This window comes from Pygocentrus nattereri, chromosome 24 (genome assembly GCF_015220715.1).
Source record: "Pygocentrus nattereri isolate fPygNat1 chromosome 24, fPygNat1.pri, whole genome shotgun sequence".
Lineage (NCBI taxonomy): Eukaryota > Metazoa > Chordata > Actinopteri > Characiformes > Serrasalmidae > Pygocentrus > Pygocentrus nattereri.
Window position 1 is genome coordinate 13,595,096 of NC_051234.1, and position 16,702 is coordinate 13,611,797.

General features: G+C 40.4%; 1 protein-coding gene across 3 annotated transcripts; it reads right to left on the bottom strand.

Moving 5' to 3' along the window:
- Positions 1-404: 404 nt before the first annotated feature.
- rnf41l (ring finger protein 41, like) lies at positions 405-16,660 on the bottom strand. 3 transcript variants are annotated; one of them, XM_017723830.2, is made up of 8 exons: positions 16,552-16,660; positions 13,473-13,575; positions 12,281-12,487; positions 11,101-11,240; positions 9,498-9,524; positions 9,167-9,329; positions 1,458-1,578; positions 405-1,121 (listed from the first exon to the last, which is right to left on the bottom strand). In XM_017723830.2, the coding sequence occupies exons 3-8, from the start codon at positions 12,484-12,486 to the stop codon at positions 873-875; spliced, it is 906 nt and encodes a 301-aa protein (XP_017579319.2). In that variant the 5' UTR covers position 12,487; positions 13,473-13,575; positions 16,552-16,660; the 3' UTR covers positions 405-872. The 3 variants fall into 3 exon arrangements, with proteins under 3 accessions (XP_017579319.2, XP_017579318.2, XP_017579320.2); XM_017723829.2 differs by having other exon boundaries at positions 9,486-9,524; XM_017723831.2 differs by lacking the exon at positions 9,498-9,524.
- Positions 16,661-16,702: the final 42 nt, after the last annotated feature.

Genomic DNA, 16,702 nt, shown 5'->3' on the forward strand with positions numbered 1-16,702 from the left:
GGAGGCATTTCCCCTCATGCACTATGTGGACTTAGAAAACTCCTTCCATTTACATTTATGTTGAACACGGTCAGGAACCAGCAACCTCAAAATTTATTTTTAGTAAATGGATCGTAATCTGATCGCTATGCTGCACCCTAGATGTCTTTACACCTGGGTTTGCAATGTGGTAAAGAGAAAATCTGAACATCACATCTCATAGTTTACAATATAAATGCCCATGTCATGGAAATCCAATTGTCCTAACGTTTTTTGTTTTAAAGGTACAGTAACAAAAGTGCCTAAGGGATAAAGCGAGTTTGGAAAATGATCATGACACATTGAATTACTATTAGTTCTGGTACCTATAACCATGCCGCTTTATAATAAATGGACACCAGGAAAAAGAATAGATGCAAAAAAAGTGTAGGATATTTGTGCTTTATGTAGCATAAGCTTTACAGTCTCACTGAAGAATAAAATGCTATATTATTTTCACAGAAAGGCCAAAGGCATTCACATTGATCCTTTGTAAAATACGAGAGTATCATTTATTCTGTTCTGTAAAATTCAAGGAAATATATAAAAATGTCTCGTACACAATTTCAACCACACGTTTCAAATCTTTTAAAATGTACTTCTGTCTGCAATATCTAAAGTCAGTCCATTTCTTCTCAAGCTGCTGTGTTAAACTGCTGTTTAATACTCTGAAGCTCTTTGTGAGTCTCTCACTGAAGATTAGCAGGATCAATAGCGTTCGACGTAACTTGTCAGGAGTATCGGTCTGCACGAATAGGATTTGTGGGGAAGAGCAGGTTATCCCTCAGATTACATTAGCTTCTCTTGCTGGTTATTCAGTCGTGTGTGGGTTCTGTGTTGTGTAAAGCTCAGCTTCAGATGACCGTGACCTCCCTGCTCTTCCTCTTGATGCAGTCCAAAGCTAGGCTGCGTGGACTTGACTTACGAGGCCCCTCAGCCGGGGGTGTTGCTGTCTGAGTGGGAGTGGCTGGCCTAAGACCCTCCTTTTTCAGAAGCTCCAGCAACTCTGCTTTCTCAAGCTCTGCTCTCTCCAGTTCTTGCCTGCGAGCTCGTTCTACGCCCAATAACACACGGACATCTGACATCACACGGGACAGCTGGCCCTGAAAACAGATCCGCATATATGTTACTGAGACAGGCAATATACTTTGCTCATAAAAAATGGTAATAACACATGATATGGTTTTGAATGTTGAGACAGGCTGGTTTCCAGAGTAGAATTCATCGGTTAACCCCTTAAAAGGCCTGGGCCTGACAGCAGGCCAAATGTTTTATAACACACTTCTGTAACCTAAGAATAACACAACCAATTTGCAACTTAATTTGTGCCATAAACTCAAGCTCTTCATTCATTATTAAATGAATGCACAAGTGAGAGCAAAGATTTAAAACGTAGTGCGGAACTTCTGCAGGAAGGGAACTGCTTGAAGCTGCAATACCTTAAGTTCATCCACCTCATTCTTCAGTAGACTCTCTTTCTGCACCATGTACCTCCTTTGAGAATCCAGCCATGACTCCATCTCATGTCTCACCTCTTCAACCTTACAATCTAACTCTGCCCTACAAAACAAACACACAAACAAGTGATTTTTTGTTATTTTCACAGTTCTTTTCAACTGTTTGAGATCCTGTTCAGTCAGGTTACCACTAGAGTGTCTCCAGTATGTCTCCAGTGTGAATGCTCTAAATAGTTGCTCAGTAAAAAACAGAACTTTTGTAGACATGCCACATTTTTTTCTTAAAAATTACAGTCTCTGTTTAACCTTATTGAGGATGCAGGTGATACTGAGAAACCACAGGCAATGGTGTCTGAAATGTACAAAGAGCCTGAAAGGAGATGGAAATAAAATGACATGGGTTTGCCTGTAATGGATGAAAAAATCCTCCTTCAAGTTTTTTCCCTCAAATTACTTAATTTCCTGGATGTCTTTTTTGACACGTAAATGATTCTCTTCACATTTTCACCTTCTCTTTCACATCCACCTATAAACATTGTCCAGTAATCTGTAGCTGCTCATGAATAAAAACCAGTACCTCTAATATACAGTGGGTTGCAAAAGTATTCAGCCCCCTTGAACTTTTAAACCTTTTGCCACATTTCAGGCTTCAAACATAAAGATATGAAATTGTAATTTTTTGTGAAGAATCAACAACAAGTGGGACACAATTGTGAAGTGGAACGAAATTTATTGGATATTTTAAACTTTTTTTAGAAATAAAAAACTGAAAAGTGGGGCGTGCAATATTATTCGGCCCCTTTACTTTCAGTGCAGCAAACTCACTCCAGAAGTTCAGTGAGGATCTCTGAATGATCCAATGTTGACCTAAATGACTGATGATGATAAATAGAATCCACCTGTGTGTAATCAAGTCTCCGTATAAATGCACCTGCTCTGTGATAGTCTCAGAGTTCTGTTTAAAGCGCAGAGAGCATCATGAAGCCCAAGGAACACACCAGGCAGGTCCGAGATACTGTTGTGGAGAGGTTTAAAGCCGGATTTGGATAGAAAAAGATTTCCCAAGCTTTAAACATCTCAAGGAGCACTGTGCAAGCGATCATATTGAAATGGAAGGAGCATCAGACCACTGCAAATCTACCAAGACCCGGCCGTCCCTCTAAACTTTCAGCTCAAACAAGGAGAAGACTGATCATAGATGCAGCCAAGAGGCCCATGATCACTCTGGATGAACTGCAGAGATCTACAGCTGAGGTGGGAGACTTTGTCCATAGGACAACGATCAGTGGTACACTGCACAAATCTGGGCTTTATGGAAGAGTGGCAAGAAAAAGCCATTTCTCAAAGATATCCATAAAAAGTCTCATTTAATGTTTGCCACAAGCCACCTGGGAGACACACCAAACATGTGGAAGAAGGTGCTCTGGTCAGATGAAACCAAAATCGAACTTATGTTTGGCGTAAAAGCAATACAGCTCATCACCCTGAACACACCATCCCCACTGTCAAACATGGTGGTGGCAGCATCATGGTTTGGGCCTGCTTTTCTTCAGCAGGGACAGAGAAGATGGTTAATATTGATGGGAAGATGGATGGAGCCAAATACAGGACCATTCTGGAACAAAACCTGTTGGAGTCTGCAAAAGACCTGAGACTGGGACGGAGATTTATCTTCCAACAAGACAATGATCCAAAACATAAAGCAACATCTACAATGGAATGGTTCACAAATAAACGTATCCAGGTGTTAGAATGGCCAAGTCAAAGTCCAGACCTGAATCCAATCGAGAATCTGTGGAAAGAGCTGAAAACTGCTGTTCACAAACGCTCTCCATCCAACTTCACTGAGCTCGAGCTGTTTTGCAAGGAAGAATGGGCAAAAATTTCAGTCTCTCGATGTGCAAGACTGACAGAGACGTACCCCAAGCCACTTGCAGCTGTAATCACAGCAAAAGGTGGCGCTACAAAGTATTAAATAATAATATTGCACGCCCCACTTTTCAGTTTTTTATTTCTAAAAAAAGTTTAAAATATCCAACAAATTTCGTTCCACTTCACGATTGTGTCCCACTTGTTGTTGACTCTTCACAAAAAATGTCAATTTCATATCTTTATGTTTGAAGCCTGAAATGTGGCAAAAGGTTGAAAAGTTCAAGGGGGCTGAATACTTTTGCAACCCACTGTATTTGTGTAAGCCTTCTTCAGCAAGTCTGTTTTGTTTTATAACGTTTCAAATGGTGCTCTAATATAGGGGTGCAACGATTATTCAACTAAAACTGATGCCCAAATTAGTTGACAACTAATTTAGAAGTTGATTAGTTGGCGACGTCATTACCCATCTTTCTCTTGCTCGCCAGGAATGTTTTGACATTATTGCCGCTTACTGGAGAGATAACAACAGTGTGATGGCAGCCTCAAGAACAAAATCCTCAAAAATGTGGAAGCTAAACTCAGAAAAAAAGGTCGTAGTTACGCTATTGGTAAAGCCGACCTTAGCTGGCTATGGGAACATATCTTCCATGTTGGTGCATCTGAAGAGGAAAACTTTTTGGTTCACTGGGTGAAGAAGATTCATGGTATGATACGTCACATCCAAAATTGCAAACTAGCACACTAGTGTGTAAAAACAACACATATACCATTAGAAGTGCACTCATTAGTGTAGTGTGTGAAGTACAGAAGTGTTTGGGATGTGGCGATAATTGTGCTAGCCAGTTAGCTAATGCTAAAAGCCGCCCTACTTGAGCCAAGCTGTAACATCCATTTCAAAATGCTTTCTGGAATCGTTAATGGAGCTGGAACACAATCCAAAAAAAACACAGAACAATACCCTGCCCGGGAGAGGGTCACTGGGACCTACCCCTGGAGCCAGGCCTGGGGGTAGTGTGCCCCAGAGAGCGCCTGGTGGCCGGGCAGCCCACGTAACCCGGTCAGGCTCAGCCCAAAGAGGCAACAAGGAGGGACTATGTGGGCTCACCACCCGCAAGGTCCAGCATGGGGGAGCAGTGCAGTGCTGCACAGGCAGTGGGAGATTGCAGGGGGGCCCTTGTTGGCCTAGGCCCTTGCGGCAGAAACTGGCTCTTGGCATGTGGAATGTAACCTCACTGGGGGGAGGGAGCCGGAGCTTATGCGGGTGGTTGAGAAGTACCAACTAGATATAATTGGGCTCACCTCCACCCACAGTGTCGGCTCTGGAACCAAACTCCTTGTGAGGGAGGCATGTCTCCTGGATTAAGGAGTTCTTCAAAGTGCTCCTTCCACCAACCAACAATATCCTCCTTCCACCAACCAACAATATCCTCATTTTCATATCCTCAATATCCACTGGTATCCACCAAGGGGTTCTTGGGTTACCGCCCAGACAGGCACCCACAAGCTTTTGGCCACAGCTATGCCTAACAGCTTCCTCAATGGAGGTTTTGAACAGCGTCCATTCAGACTCCTTGTCCCCAACCTCCGCCGGGACATAAAAGCTCTCCCAGAGGTGGGAGTTGAAATCATTCCGAACAGGGGCATCTGACAGTCGTTCCCAGCACACCTCCCAAGTCCAATAACAATTCACCATTCGGGTTTAGATTGGACAGGCCGTTCTTCCCAATGACGCTTCTCCAGGTCTCTCAGTAATTGCCAACAGGAGCATTGAAGTCCCCCAGTCAGACTATGGAGTCTGTAGGCGGGACCCTTTCCAGAACCCCGCCCACTCGCTCCAAGAAGGCCAAATACTGTGACCTGTTGTTTGGTGCATAAGGAGTTTTCCTTTAATCTTAAGGAATTAATGATCTTAATTCACATTGAGGCGACCCTCTCGTTTACCGGGACAAACTCCAACTGCACGGCCGCCAGCCAGGGACTCGTGAGTATCCCCACTCCCGCCCAGCGCCTCTCACCCTGTGCAACCCCTGAGTAGAAGAGGCACCAAACCCTATCAAGGAGTCAGGGACGGAGGCCTCTGGTGTGTCAAGCTCCATTTCCCTGGTAGAGGTCACTGAGGTAGTGGGCAAGCTCTTCAGTGGCAAGGCACCAGGGGTGGATGAGATTTGTCCGGAGATGCTTAAGGCTCTGGATATTGTGGGGCTGTCGTGGTTGACGCACCTCTGCAATATTGCATGGACCTCAGGAACAGTACCCTTGGACTGGCAGACCAGGGTGTTGGTCCCCATTTTTAAAAAAGGGGACTGGAGGGTGTGTGCCAACTATCGAGGTATCACACTGCTCAGTGCCTCCCTGGGAAAGTCTATGCCAAGGTGCTGGTAAGGAGACTCCGACTGATAATTGAACCTCTGATTGAGGAGAAACAATGCGGGTTCCGTCCCAGCCGTGGAACAATGCACCAGGTTTTCACCCTCTCGTGGATTGTTGAGGGGGCATGGGAGTTTGCCAACCCAGTCTACATGTGTTCTGTGGATTTGGAGAAGGCTTACGACCGGGTTCCCCAAGATAATTTGTGGGAGGTCCTCTGGGAGTATGGGGTACCGGGGCTACTACTCTGGGCCATTCGATCTCTGTACTCCCAGAGTGAGAGCTGTGTTCGTATACTCAGTATTAAGTCAGACCCTTTCATTATTAGCGTTGGGCTCCGGCAGGGTTGTGCCCCGTCTCCACTCCAGTTCGTGATATTCATGGACAGGATGTCAGGGCGTAGCCAAGGTCAGGAGGGCATTATGTGTGGAGGCCTGAGGGTGGCGTCTCTGCTGTTTGCAGACGATGTTGTTCTTTTGGCTGAATCACATGGTTGCCTCCAGTACTCACTGGAGTGGTTTGCAGCTGAGTGTGAAGTGGTTGGTATGCGGATAAGCACCTCCATGGTCTTAGCCCGGTAAAGGATGGCACACCCACTCCAGGTAAGGGGAAAGGACTTGCCCCAGGTGGAGGAGTTTAAGTATCTCGGGGTCTTGCTCACGAGTGATGGGAAGAGGGATCATGAGATCAGCTGAAGGCTGGTACAGGCGGGAGCAGTAATGTGGTCACTGTACCAGACTGTAGTGGTGAAGAGGGAGCTGAGCCATAAGGCAAAGCTCTCTGATTACCGGTCGGTCTACATCCTGAAACTCACCTATGGTCATGAGCTGTGGGTAATGACCGAAGGAATGAAATCGCGAATACAAGCGGAAGAAAACGAGCTTTCTTCACAGGGTTGCGGGCTACACACTATTTGATACTGTGAGGAGCTCGGCCATCTGGGAGGAGTTTGGAGTAGAGCTGCTACTCCTCCACATTGAGAGGAGCCAGCTGAGGTGGTTCGGGCATCTGATTCGCATGCCCGCTGGTTGCCTCCCAGTGTGAGTGTACCAGGCACGGCCTACTGGGATAAGGGCCCGGGGTCGTCCTAGGACCCACTGGAGGTATTACATCTTCAAGTTGGCCTGGGAGAGGGTTGGGGTCCCTAGGAATGAGCTGGAGGAAGTTGCAGGGGACGATGATGATGATGATCGTCGTCTTAGCATTGTGGCCACCAGTGTGGTCAGATTCGGCAAGCAATTGTTTACAAACAGTTCTCTGCTTTCTGTGAACATTGGCCCCCACTCGCTAACAGTTTCAGGAGGTAAATTAATTCTACACGAACATATAGGACAGTTGGACAAAGGGTTACCGTTGAAATGAAATGTTTCAAAATTGTTCAAATTTGACTATTTATGTAGAAGTTCGCCACATTCCCATCTGCATCAGAGTGTAGACAGACCAAAGAATGAACAGAGCAATGACTGCACTGCTTAAAATTAGTTTTAAATTTAAACTGATTCATTTTCAGTCACCTCCGGGTGATTAAAGGAAAACTGGTGATTAAAGTACCTCCGGGTACTCCGGTTTCCCCCCACAGTCTAAAGACATGTAGTCAGGCCAACTGGACATGGTAAATTGCCCCTAGGTGTGAGTGAGACTGTCGGTCAGTCTGCCCTGTGATGGACTGGTGACCTGTCCTGGGTGTACCTGATGACTGCTGGGAGAGGCTCCAGCACCCCCCGTGACCCAGAAGGAGAAGCGGCTTAGAAGGTGTGTGTATGTGTGTGTGTGTCTGTCTGTCTGTCTGTGTGTGTGTGTGTGTGTGTGTGTGTGTGTGTGTGTGTGTGTGTGTGTGTGTGTGTGTAAAGGAAAACTGAATTATTATTGTAATTTCTTTGCTGCTACTGTGTACATCCTTGGTTTAAAATTTTGACAGGAAAAAGATATTGGAGTTTTATTAGCTATATTTCTAATTCACTGTTCATTACAACAGTGAATTTTTGAATGTTATTCATCTTTATTGTCTTCATTGTTAGCCAGTAAATTGAAACTGTGAAACCAAACCTCGTATTTCCAAAATAGTTTTACTTTACAGGACATGGAAAATACATACTTTACTCTTAATGTAAGTCCATGAAATCAAACTTTTTCCATTTCCTTTGTCCATTCTTCATGAAATGTACACACAATGTATAAGGCAACAGGTATTTTCAAATTATGTCAAAAACTGAAAAATGACATAAATGGAGATGCAAGGTTTTGTTTCAACAGCAGCGAATTGCAAAAAATCAAGTGATATTTAAAAGCCAATAGCTAAGATATAATAGCTATGATATGAGTCATTTGATAATGATTTTATAATCCAAATAATTGATTACTCGTTTCAGTAATCGACGGATAATTCAACTATCAAATTAGTTGCTTGTTACAGCCCTACTCAGGTATGACATAATGATTTTTGTCTGTGAGCCCTGAAACAAGATTTATGTGTTTGAGACTTTAAAATAAAGTATTTTTGAGAGTTCAGAACAAATTGCTACGTAGTGGTCAGTTTCCATTAGAATAGTTTCAATCATGGCTACACAATTTCCACCACACCTGAAAATGGACAATTGGCTGTGGGAGAAAATAGCGAGTAGAATGCTGCCTGAATAGCTTATTGGTGCCATCTACAGGGCAGACTGGATAATGTGCTTAAGTTTTCCTTACATACCTTGAGATAATTAATTTGAGAAAAAGATCTCATTCATTTTGCAGGTAGGAGTTTTTTTCCCATGTTACTTCGGGAGCTCAGCAGAAATCTGAATGCCAAAAGGAATATTAATGAAAACTAGTAGCTTATTCAATCATGGAATCAACCGTTATCTTGGGTTCTTTTCAACAGAGAGATGGTTGTCTTATCAACAAAGTAGATAAATCTTTCACTTCCTTTTCAGTCATGTTTAGTCTGATAATGAGAGGTGTGCTTGAATACAACCTTTTGATTAGACATAGGATTCCATATAGTAACCACTCAAAATCATTGTACATTATTTGGCCAAAAGTTTGTACACCCTTCCTATGTCATATAGGTACATTAGCATCATAGGATACCATATAAATTAGCTTGCAACACCTTAGCAAGCACCTTACAACCACCTGGAATACTATAGCAACCGCACAGCAATACAATATCAATTACTTGGAATACCACAGTAACACCCTAGCCACCTGGAACACAATTTCAACCACCTAGCAACTGTGTTACAGACCGTAACAGCCACATACCAACTCTCTAGCAACCACCTATAGAAAACACTTTGCAACAACCTAGCAACCACCCACAATACCACAGAAATCAACAACCAAAACACTTGCAACTGCTTGGTATGTCTAGCAATCCTCTGGCAACCATCTGCAGCATCACAGCAGTATCACCTTTTATGGAATCATTTATTATCACCTCTGTGGTAACTGTGGTTAGTCTGTACCTCAGTAAGTCCAGTTCTGCTCGCAGTTCAGAGATGCAGTTGTGCTGAGCTTCTTCTGTGCTGGTTAGTGTGTACCCACAGCCACTCGCACACATTCTGTTGCGGTACTCACACACACACAGGTGCGCTTCCAGAGAATGCCGAGACACCTGCACCGGACAACCTGGAACAACAATTAATGAAGGAGCCATTCTAAAAAATTCAGAAAACAAGATTTATGCCCTGATTTCTAATAACTTAAAAGTGAGTGCATGCAGAAAAAGTAGAGCAATCGTTTTAACATGTGAGCACGCAGAATTAAGGCAACACAGACACACACATGTAAACCTACCACAGCGGTAACACAAGTACTCCTCACCTGTACATACAGACAGATATTCACTTGGTTAGAACTGTGTCTGCATAAATGTGTACAATAATATCTGAACCATTTCATCCAAAATGGTAACTTACAAAAACATCCTTGACTTTTAATTTAAGTAATTGTAAGAAAGATTCCATTCCAAGTCATTCTGGATCATTTCTATATGCGTATTTATCTTGAAATGTTCTCATAATGTAAAAGGACATCAACTGTGTTAAAAAATAAAGGATGTTAAAATGAAGCTACATGCTTTTGAGGTGAGTGGGAGGTCATATTAGTGCAAAAGCAGAATTTTAGTCTTGGTGTACATTTGGTGTAAAACTCACTTAAACAGATTTTTCAAAATTATTTTAATAATTGTTATATAGCTTGTTGTATAACTTGATCATATATTTATCAGCATAATGTTGAGACATAAATGTCAAACTGAACCTTCTTTTTGAGCCTGTATGTGTGATGTTAATACATAAAGACATATGATGTGGTTTGAAAAACCCGCAAAATCCGACCTGTCATCGCTAACTTCTATATTTTTATTTCAGACATTAGTGACTCTCTCACATGCCATATTTTAGCCTGTTTTATATTATCCAGTCATGCTGCTTATTTCAATCTCAACAAAATAGTGGTGATTTAAAAGCATTCACTTTGGAATTCACAAAAACCTACAAGCCAGAAAAAAGAAAAACATTTTTGAGGATATAATGTTGCTTAGAAAGCTGTCAGGTGGATTTTTCTGACCTTGTAAGCTCATTGACTGTAAAAGCTATGCTTCACTGGCTGCCAGGGGGGGTCTATTCATTAAACATTAAAAGAAAGCTTACTCTAGTGGTTCCACCCTTTACCTTGCGGTCAATTTGGTGTACAGTCACTTGTGCGAGTGTTACTACCGTCACTTGTGTGAGTGTGTGTGACTGGTGTTAACCCTTATTCATCAAAGTTGTGTACGGTCAATCTGATCGCAAAATAAATGCATAAATGCAAATTTCCCCCAAGTTTCTGATTCAGCAATTTTATCTTTGGTGTACTGGTATAATACAAACCACGTCTGGTAGGAGTGCATGTACATCTGAGCATAAATGTTCAACCACCTGAAAAAAACCCACCTGATTTGCAGTTAACTAACCAAAACTACTATGAATATCTTCTATAATAAAACAAGTAAAAATAAAAATATTAAAGTAGTTATAATCATTTATCCACTGAATGCTGACTTTTTATTGACTCCCCATTGAAACATCTGCATGAATGAGGGCATGCTTCATATAAATGATATATAAATTAAGTACAAGTAGAAGGGTGCTTGATTTTGTGCACTAAAGCTGATTCGTCATTTGCTCAAAAAAATGCACTTGTTTGAATCAGAGGCAGAGTGGTCCCTACCCAATTAAAGGTGGTCAAATCTGCACTCCTTTTTAGGCAACTTTGATAGATAAGGGCCATGATCTATCACCTGTTACAAATATAGTACATAATGCTATATAATATTGCAATGTATATACTGTTTAATCTTCGGCCTGATCTTGTATGTGCAAAAGTGCTACTTAGTGGATAAGCTGTGAGTACGCACCAGCATTGCTACAGTTCAGCAGAGCAAAGTCACAGTCCTGTTCATGTCGATGGATGGACTCCAGAGCACAAATGACCTCACACCCCTGTGGGCGATATACACACCTCACCTGGAGTCTCGCCAAGTCGTTCCGCATGTATCTGTAACATAAACATACTATCCAATGAATGTTTTACATATATAGAATGAAGAATAGACTCTAGCTAATGGTGGAAAACATACAGCTGGCCAAAAAACAACTGAGTCAATTTTCTGTTTCCTTATATTCCTATAATAGTTCTATAGGTCTATATATGTCAAATTTACTTATAGGTAACTGAACATATTTATAACAAGTGCTGTTTTTACTATATGGTTAAAGCACTATAGTAAATAACCTCAAATTAAAGTTTACATTGTGCCCTTTAACCTAACTGTCATTGTTTCACCTTAACTCCAACTTTGGAGTACAAAGCTGAAACAACATAAATTGCCTGTGCTAATCATGGTAACATATGCTAACCATGAGTAAGGAGCAAATATATGCTCATGGTGTGGTAAATATTATTCTTTAGAAGCAAGATGTATCTTGTATTTGTATATTACTATTTTTCAATCATAGTTATTATGATTTGCATTTGATGAAAACTTACTTGTTGGTTGCTCAGTTTTCTTTGGTGAAAAGAAAAGCCACCCTGCACATTTTTTGGCATGTTTTATTTCCTGACAGAAACCAAAACTGCTGGAAGTTTAGACTCAAGTGCAAGTGAAAAATTGCATAATTCACTAAGTAATAAAATGGTCCATATGCAACATTTTTCTTTACGTTTTTCCCCAAAGGTCCACTTATAGCCCTAAGCATGGTTTTATGCACCAAAAACAGTCCTAATTCTTTTTACATTTACATTTCCAACATGTCTTTGTCCTTTAGAATTAAACATGCTGATAAATTCAAATGCAAATTCAAAACAGCCTACATAAACAGCTTAGTTTACATATATAAACTGTATAAGCAATGTTTATGTACTAAAAAAAACTTTTATTTTTTAAAAATGTTTTCCATGATATAGTCTCTTTAAATGTGGAATGATGTAATTACATTAGAATATCATGGCAAAAACAAAAGTATTAACTCTCGGCTTCTATGGGTTAACTTGCCACAGGTGAATTTGTCTGAAGGTTGCCACATGGGTATAAATACCTATAAAGTGGCCGCAGATTTGTGACATCCAATGGCAGCCGGTCCTCAGGGCAGTTATGGTGGTGGACAAGCCAGGCATGAATGCAGGTGCTGCAGAAAGCATGCTCGCATGGAGCCTGCAGTGGATCCTCCAACACATCCCGACACACACAGCACAGCAGACCCTCGTTTACATAGCCCACAAAGCGCTCTACATCATAACCCATCCTGTCAGACCCAGAAAGACCAATGTGAAAGTTAATATGGGACAAATGTGACACATTAATTATTAATTTACATAGATCTGCATATAGACAATACAATCCATATAACAGGGTTTAGACAAGCAAACTGTTTTATATCAGAGTAGTATCAAAGTGCAAATCTCTGATCTCAGAATGGTTTTATTAGATTTACCACACCTCAGGTGGATTACTTCTGATTTGTGATTTCAAATGAAAAAAATGTAATAAAAAACAGCCTGAAAACAAATGTGACTAAAATAAGTTTTTAGACAGTTTGTAACTGTTGTTTTTCTAAGTTACAAAATAATTTAACACCTCTACAGATTTAAAAATGGTATTTTTCTGCACAAAACAAGAGTATAAAACATAACACACACACACACACACACACACACACACACACACACACATATATATATATATATATATATATATATATATATATATATGTATGTATGTATGTATGTATGTATGTATGTATAGAAGCATTTTAGCATTCTGCTCTTCTGAGTTTTCTGAGTTAAAGAGTAAATTGTACAAAAGCACCATATTAAGTAAAACAATACATGTTTGTGCTGTTTAGAAAATTTAAATACACATTCTATAAGTTATTATAGACATAATATATGAATAATATATAAAATAACCAATAGATAAAATATATAATATAACTGTATAAAATGTATAACATTTTATTATAACACATGATCACAAGCCTTTGAATAGTAAGCTAAGTAGGGGCAACGCTACACTCTGGATTTTATGTTTGACAACTGGATATTATTATAACCGGCTATAACCAATTTTAACATCTGAAAATTTATTCTAGTCAAAAACACTAAGAGGTATTTCAAAACTTTAGGCCACTTCACTATACAGAGTAAAAGGTGCTACCACAATAACTGACACAATGCTACCACAACATAACAATTTTGAAGAATTTAAAGTTGTCAAAGAAACTTCCATACCTTTCAGCATAAGTGAAGAACACTCTATCTCTCTTGCTGCTCTTCAGACGTGGCTGAGGACAGTGTGCTTGTGGGGTTGCCGTAGGAACTACAAGGCCACCAGCTGTTGAATGGAGACGAAGAAAGACCAGGTTATCCGGGTCAAAATTCACCAGAGGAGGAGCTTGGAGAGTGAGGTCAGCTTACATTTATCTACACTTTTAATGCATCAATATATTGCCAGAATGTCCCTTTCTGAATGTGTCTATCAATTGTATCCATCTGTGAGTCTTTTTTCGCATTAACCTGAATATACTTACTATATAGGCACATTAACAGAATATCAGAATTCCTAAACGCAATATTGCTGTCTAATTCTCAGCTCGGTGAGAGGCCAAGTGAGTTCATTTTTGCTGCATCTTACTTTAGGAGCATGCATTTCACAAAATATTTTTACAAAATCATAAAAGCTGCTAAAAATAAGCTTTCTATGCTGTGTGAATGTGTAAATAAACTAACAAAATAAAAACTCTTAATAATTTTCTACTTTTCAGAGAAAACATGAGAAAATCCCTTTAATATGCAACATGATATTACTTTATACGTATATACATTCCCGGTACACACAGCTAAAACCATCTGGGAAACACTCTCTCTCTCTCTGCTGTAATCACATGAGTGTGCATAGCTTATGTAGTCCTGGTAACAACACACACTCTGTACCTGCACAGCACAAAGGGAAAAAAAAGCTGCATACACACCGATACGCAGGGGACAAGTCAATTCCCTGAAAAACTATTTGCAGTGTCCTCATACAGTACCCATATTGTATTATAAAATTACAATACTTTACTAAATTTATTTTTTTGTAATAAATTTGATTACTATATTTTTGCAGTTTCCCCCCTCACCCCTGTATTTCTAATGGACAACTCATATGTGTTCTAATGGCTGAGAATCTGTAAATGAAGCTAATTGATGCCTACAAAGCAGGAGGAGGCTATAAAAAAAAGATTAAAACGCTTCCAGCTCATGGTTTCCACTGTCCCTTAATGTCATTAAGAAATGGCACTTTTGGGCAACTGTGGAAGTTAAGATTTGGAAGACAAAACTAGAAATGCTCATATGCTGGCTAGAAAGACAAAACAAAGGACCTGCAGGAAGGTTTAGCTGACATGGCAGTGGTAGTGCATTATTCAACTGTGAAACATTTCTTGCACAAATTCAATCTGCATGGAAAAGCTGGAAACATCGTCTGTAACCCGTGATCACAAAACTCAAAATCTGAAGTACACAAAACAACATTTAGAAAAGCCAGAGGCATTTTGGTAACAAGTGTTGTTAACTAATGAAGTGAAAATGGAACGCTTCAGCCACAGTCCCCAAAGGTACACTTGGAGACAAAAGGAGCAGCATTTGATGAAAAGAACACCTTGCTAAGTGTCAGGCATGCGAGTGGTTGTATTATGCTTTGTGGTTATGTGGGAGGATACGCACATTGCATGCATAGATGGAAGAATGGATTCCACTTCAAATAGTACACTCAGTCAAGAAACTGTGGCTGAAAAGAAGCTGGCTTCCACAGGATAATGATACAAAACAATAATCTCAAAATCCACAAACCACTCTGGGGAAACACAGGCTGAAGCTTTTGGAACGGCTCTCACATTACTGAAAATGCTGTGCATGCAAGACGGCCCAAGAATACTGCAGAACTAGAACTGCTCTGCAAGGAACGGTCCATATTGCATGGACTGAAAATTCTTACACAAGAATAGAAAGACCTAGCAGCATTTGAAAGCAGCAATATCTGCTAAAAGGGATGTTACAAATCACTGACATAGTAGTGTCCCACCCCTTGCACATTACACAATTGCTATTTTATTTATTTACTTATTTATTTATTAAATTGATCACATATAAAGTAACTGTGCATTAAAATTAGCAGAAAAAGTTTTGATTTTTAAAAATAGTTGGTTGGAAAGGATGTGTTTTGCATACCCCATGTTTTGCATAACCATGCATTTGTATATCCCAGAATGCACAGTTTTTGCAGCAATCTGATATAATTTATATGCTTAAAAATAGAGTGGATAACTAAAAGTATATTAAAATGCACCTTCTGGATGTTGGATCATCATTTCATATAATAATACATCTTTGTAATTATCCTATCTTTTTATAGTAATAAACAGAGTTTTATGGCCTTTAACTGTTAGTGAAGTTATTTATAGGGATGTTGGGATGTGGGATGTGTGTTAATACCAAATACACACTGTATCTCTGTAAAACTGACAGAACTGCATGAACTACTGTCCAGTCCACAGTCTGCATTACCCACAAGTTTTCCTCCATAGGCCTTCCTTGTGAGGGGGTTGTGCACGTATACGCTGTACATTTAATCCTGCACGTGTCCACTCAGGTGACCATTAATTACCTGCTGGTCATCCTCACAAGAGGTTACTTTGTGTCCCAATGGTCACCCCTTATGCTACAGAACCTGTAACTCTTTGGAGCCATCCATTCATTTGAGCTTTAACACAGAGGACAGAACTTGCTTCTGGTCAGAGAAGGACATGGTGAAATATCTGTTTTTGTGTTTGTGTATTTGGCCGTGCCATCACTCTCACTGAAATCTCCTGAATGATCTTGTGGCTGTGGCGGGATTAGGCAGGATTAGAGTTTCCCAGTCTGTGATTGGATTATAATCTCAATGGCAACATCACCACAGCATCAGACATCAACATCTGATTTATGCATGCATCTGTAAACCTGCACAGGTCAGCTCAGCAAGTGACATAGAGGAAAATAGCATTTATGACCATGTCTAGTGGATTTAACTGTGTTGCAAGCATCAGCTTCAAGCAGTTCTACTTCATTGCAGCCAATGCATGTTAGAAAGGCAATCCTGTTGAATTACAGATTCATTTTATACTGACATAACAGACACTCAAATTATTTATATGATTTTGTCATTTTTCTCATTTTTCATCGGTATGTTGCAGTAGTAATATTAATGGACTAAATGAAGTGCAACATGCATTACTTCACTTACCAGCTATATTACTACGTTACTACGTATGCAAGATGGATCACTTACCTGCTCGACCTTAGCAAACATCAAACAAGGGTAATAAATTCGTCAGAATCAACTTCTCCCCGTTATTTGCGGTTTATATCGAGTCATACAAAGATCTCGGGGCACTGGCGTTCAGTCATGCTGTTTGCAGGGTACTTTACGTTGTTCATCT

Bases quoted from the DNA above. Each gene is read 5' to 3' on its own strand.
- rnf41l (XM_017723829.2), bottom strand. From the start codon at position 12,486: ATGGGTTATGATGTAGAGCGCTTTGTGGGCTATGTAAACGAGGGTCTG. The intron at 9,525-11,100 runs GTGCGTACTCAC...CTGTATGTACAG, and splicing joins GCTGAACTGTAGCAATGCTG to GTGAGGAGTACTTGTGTTAC. The intron at 1,122-1,457 runs GTATTGCAGCTT...ATCTGTTTTCAG, and splicing joins ATGAGGTGGATGAACTTAAG to GGCCAGCTGTCCCGTGTGAT.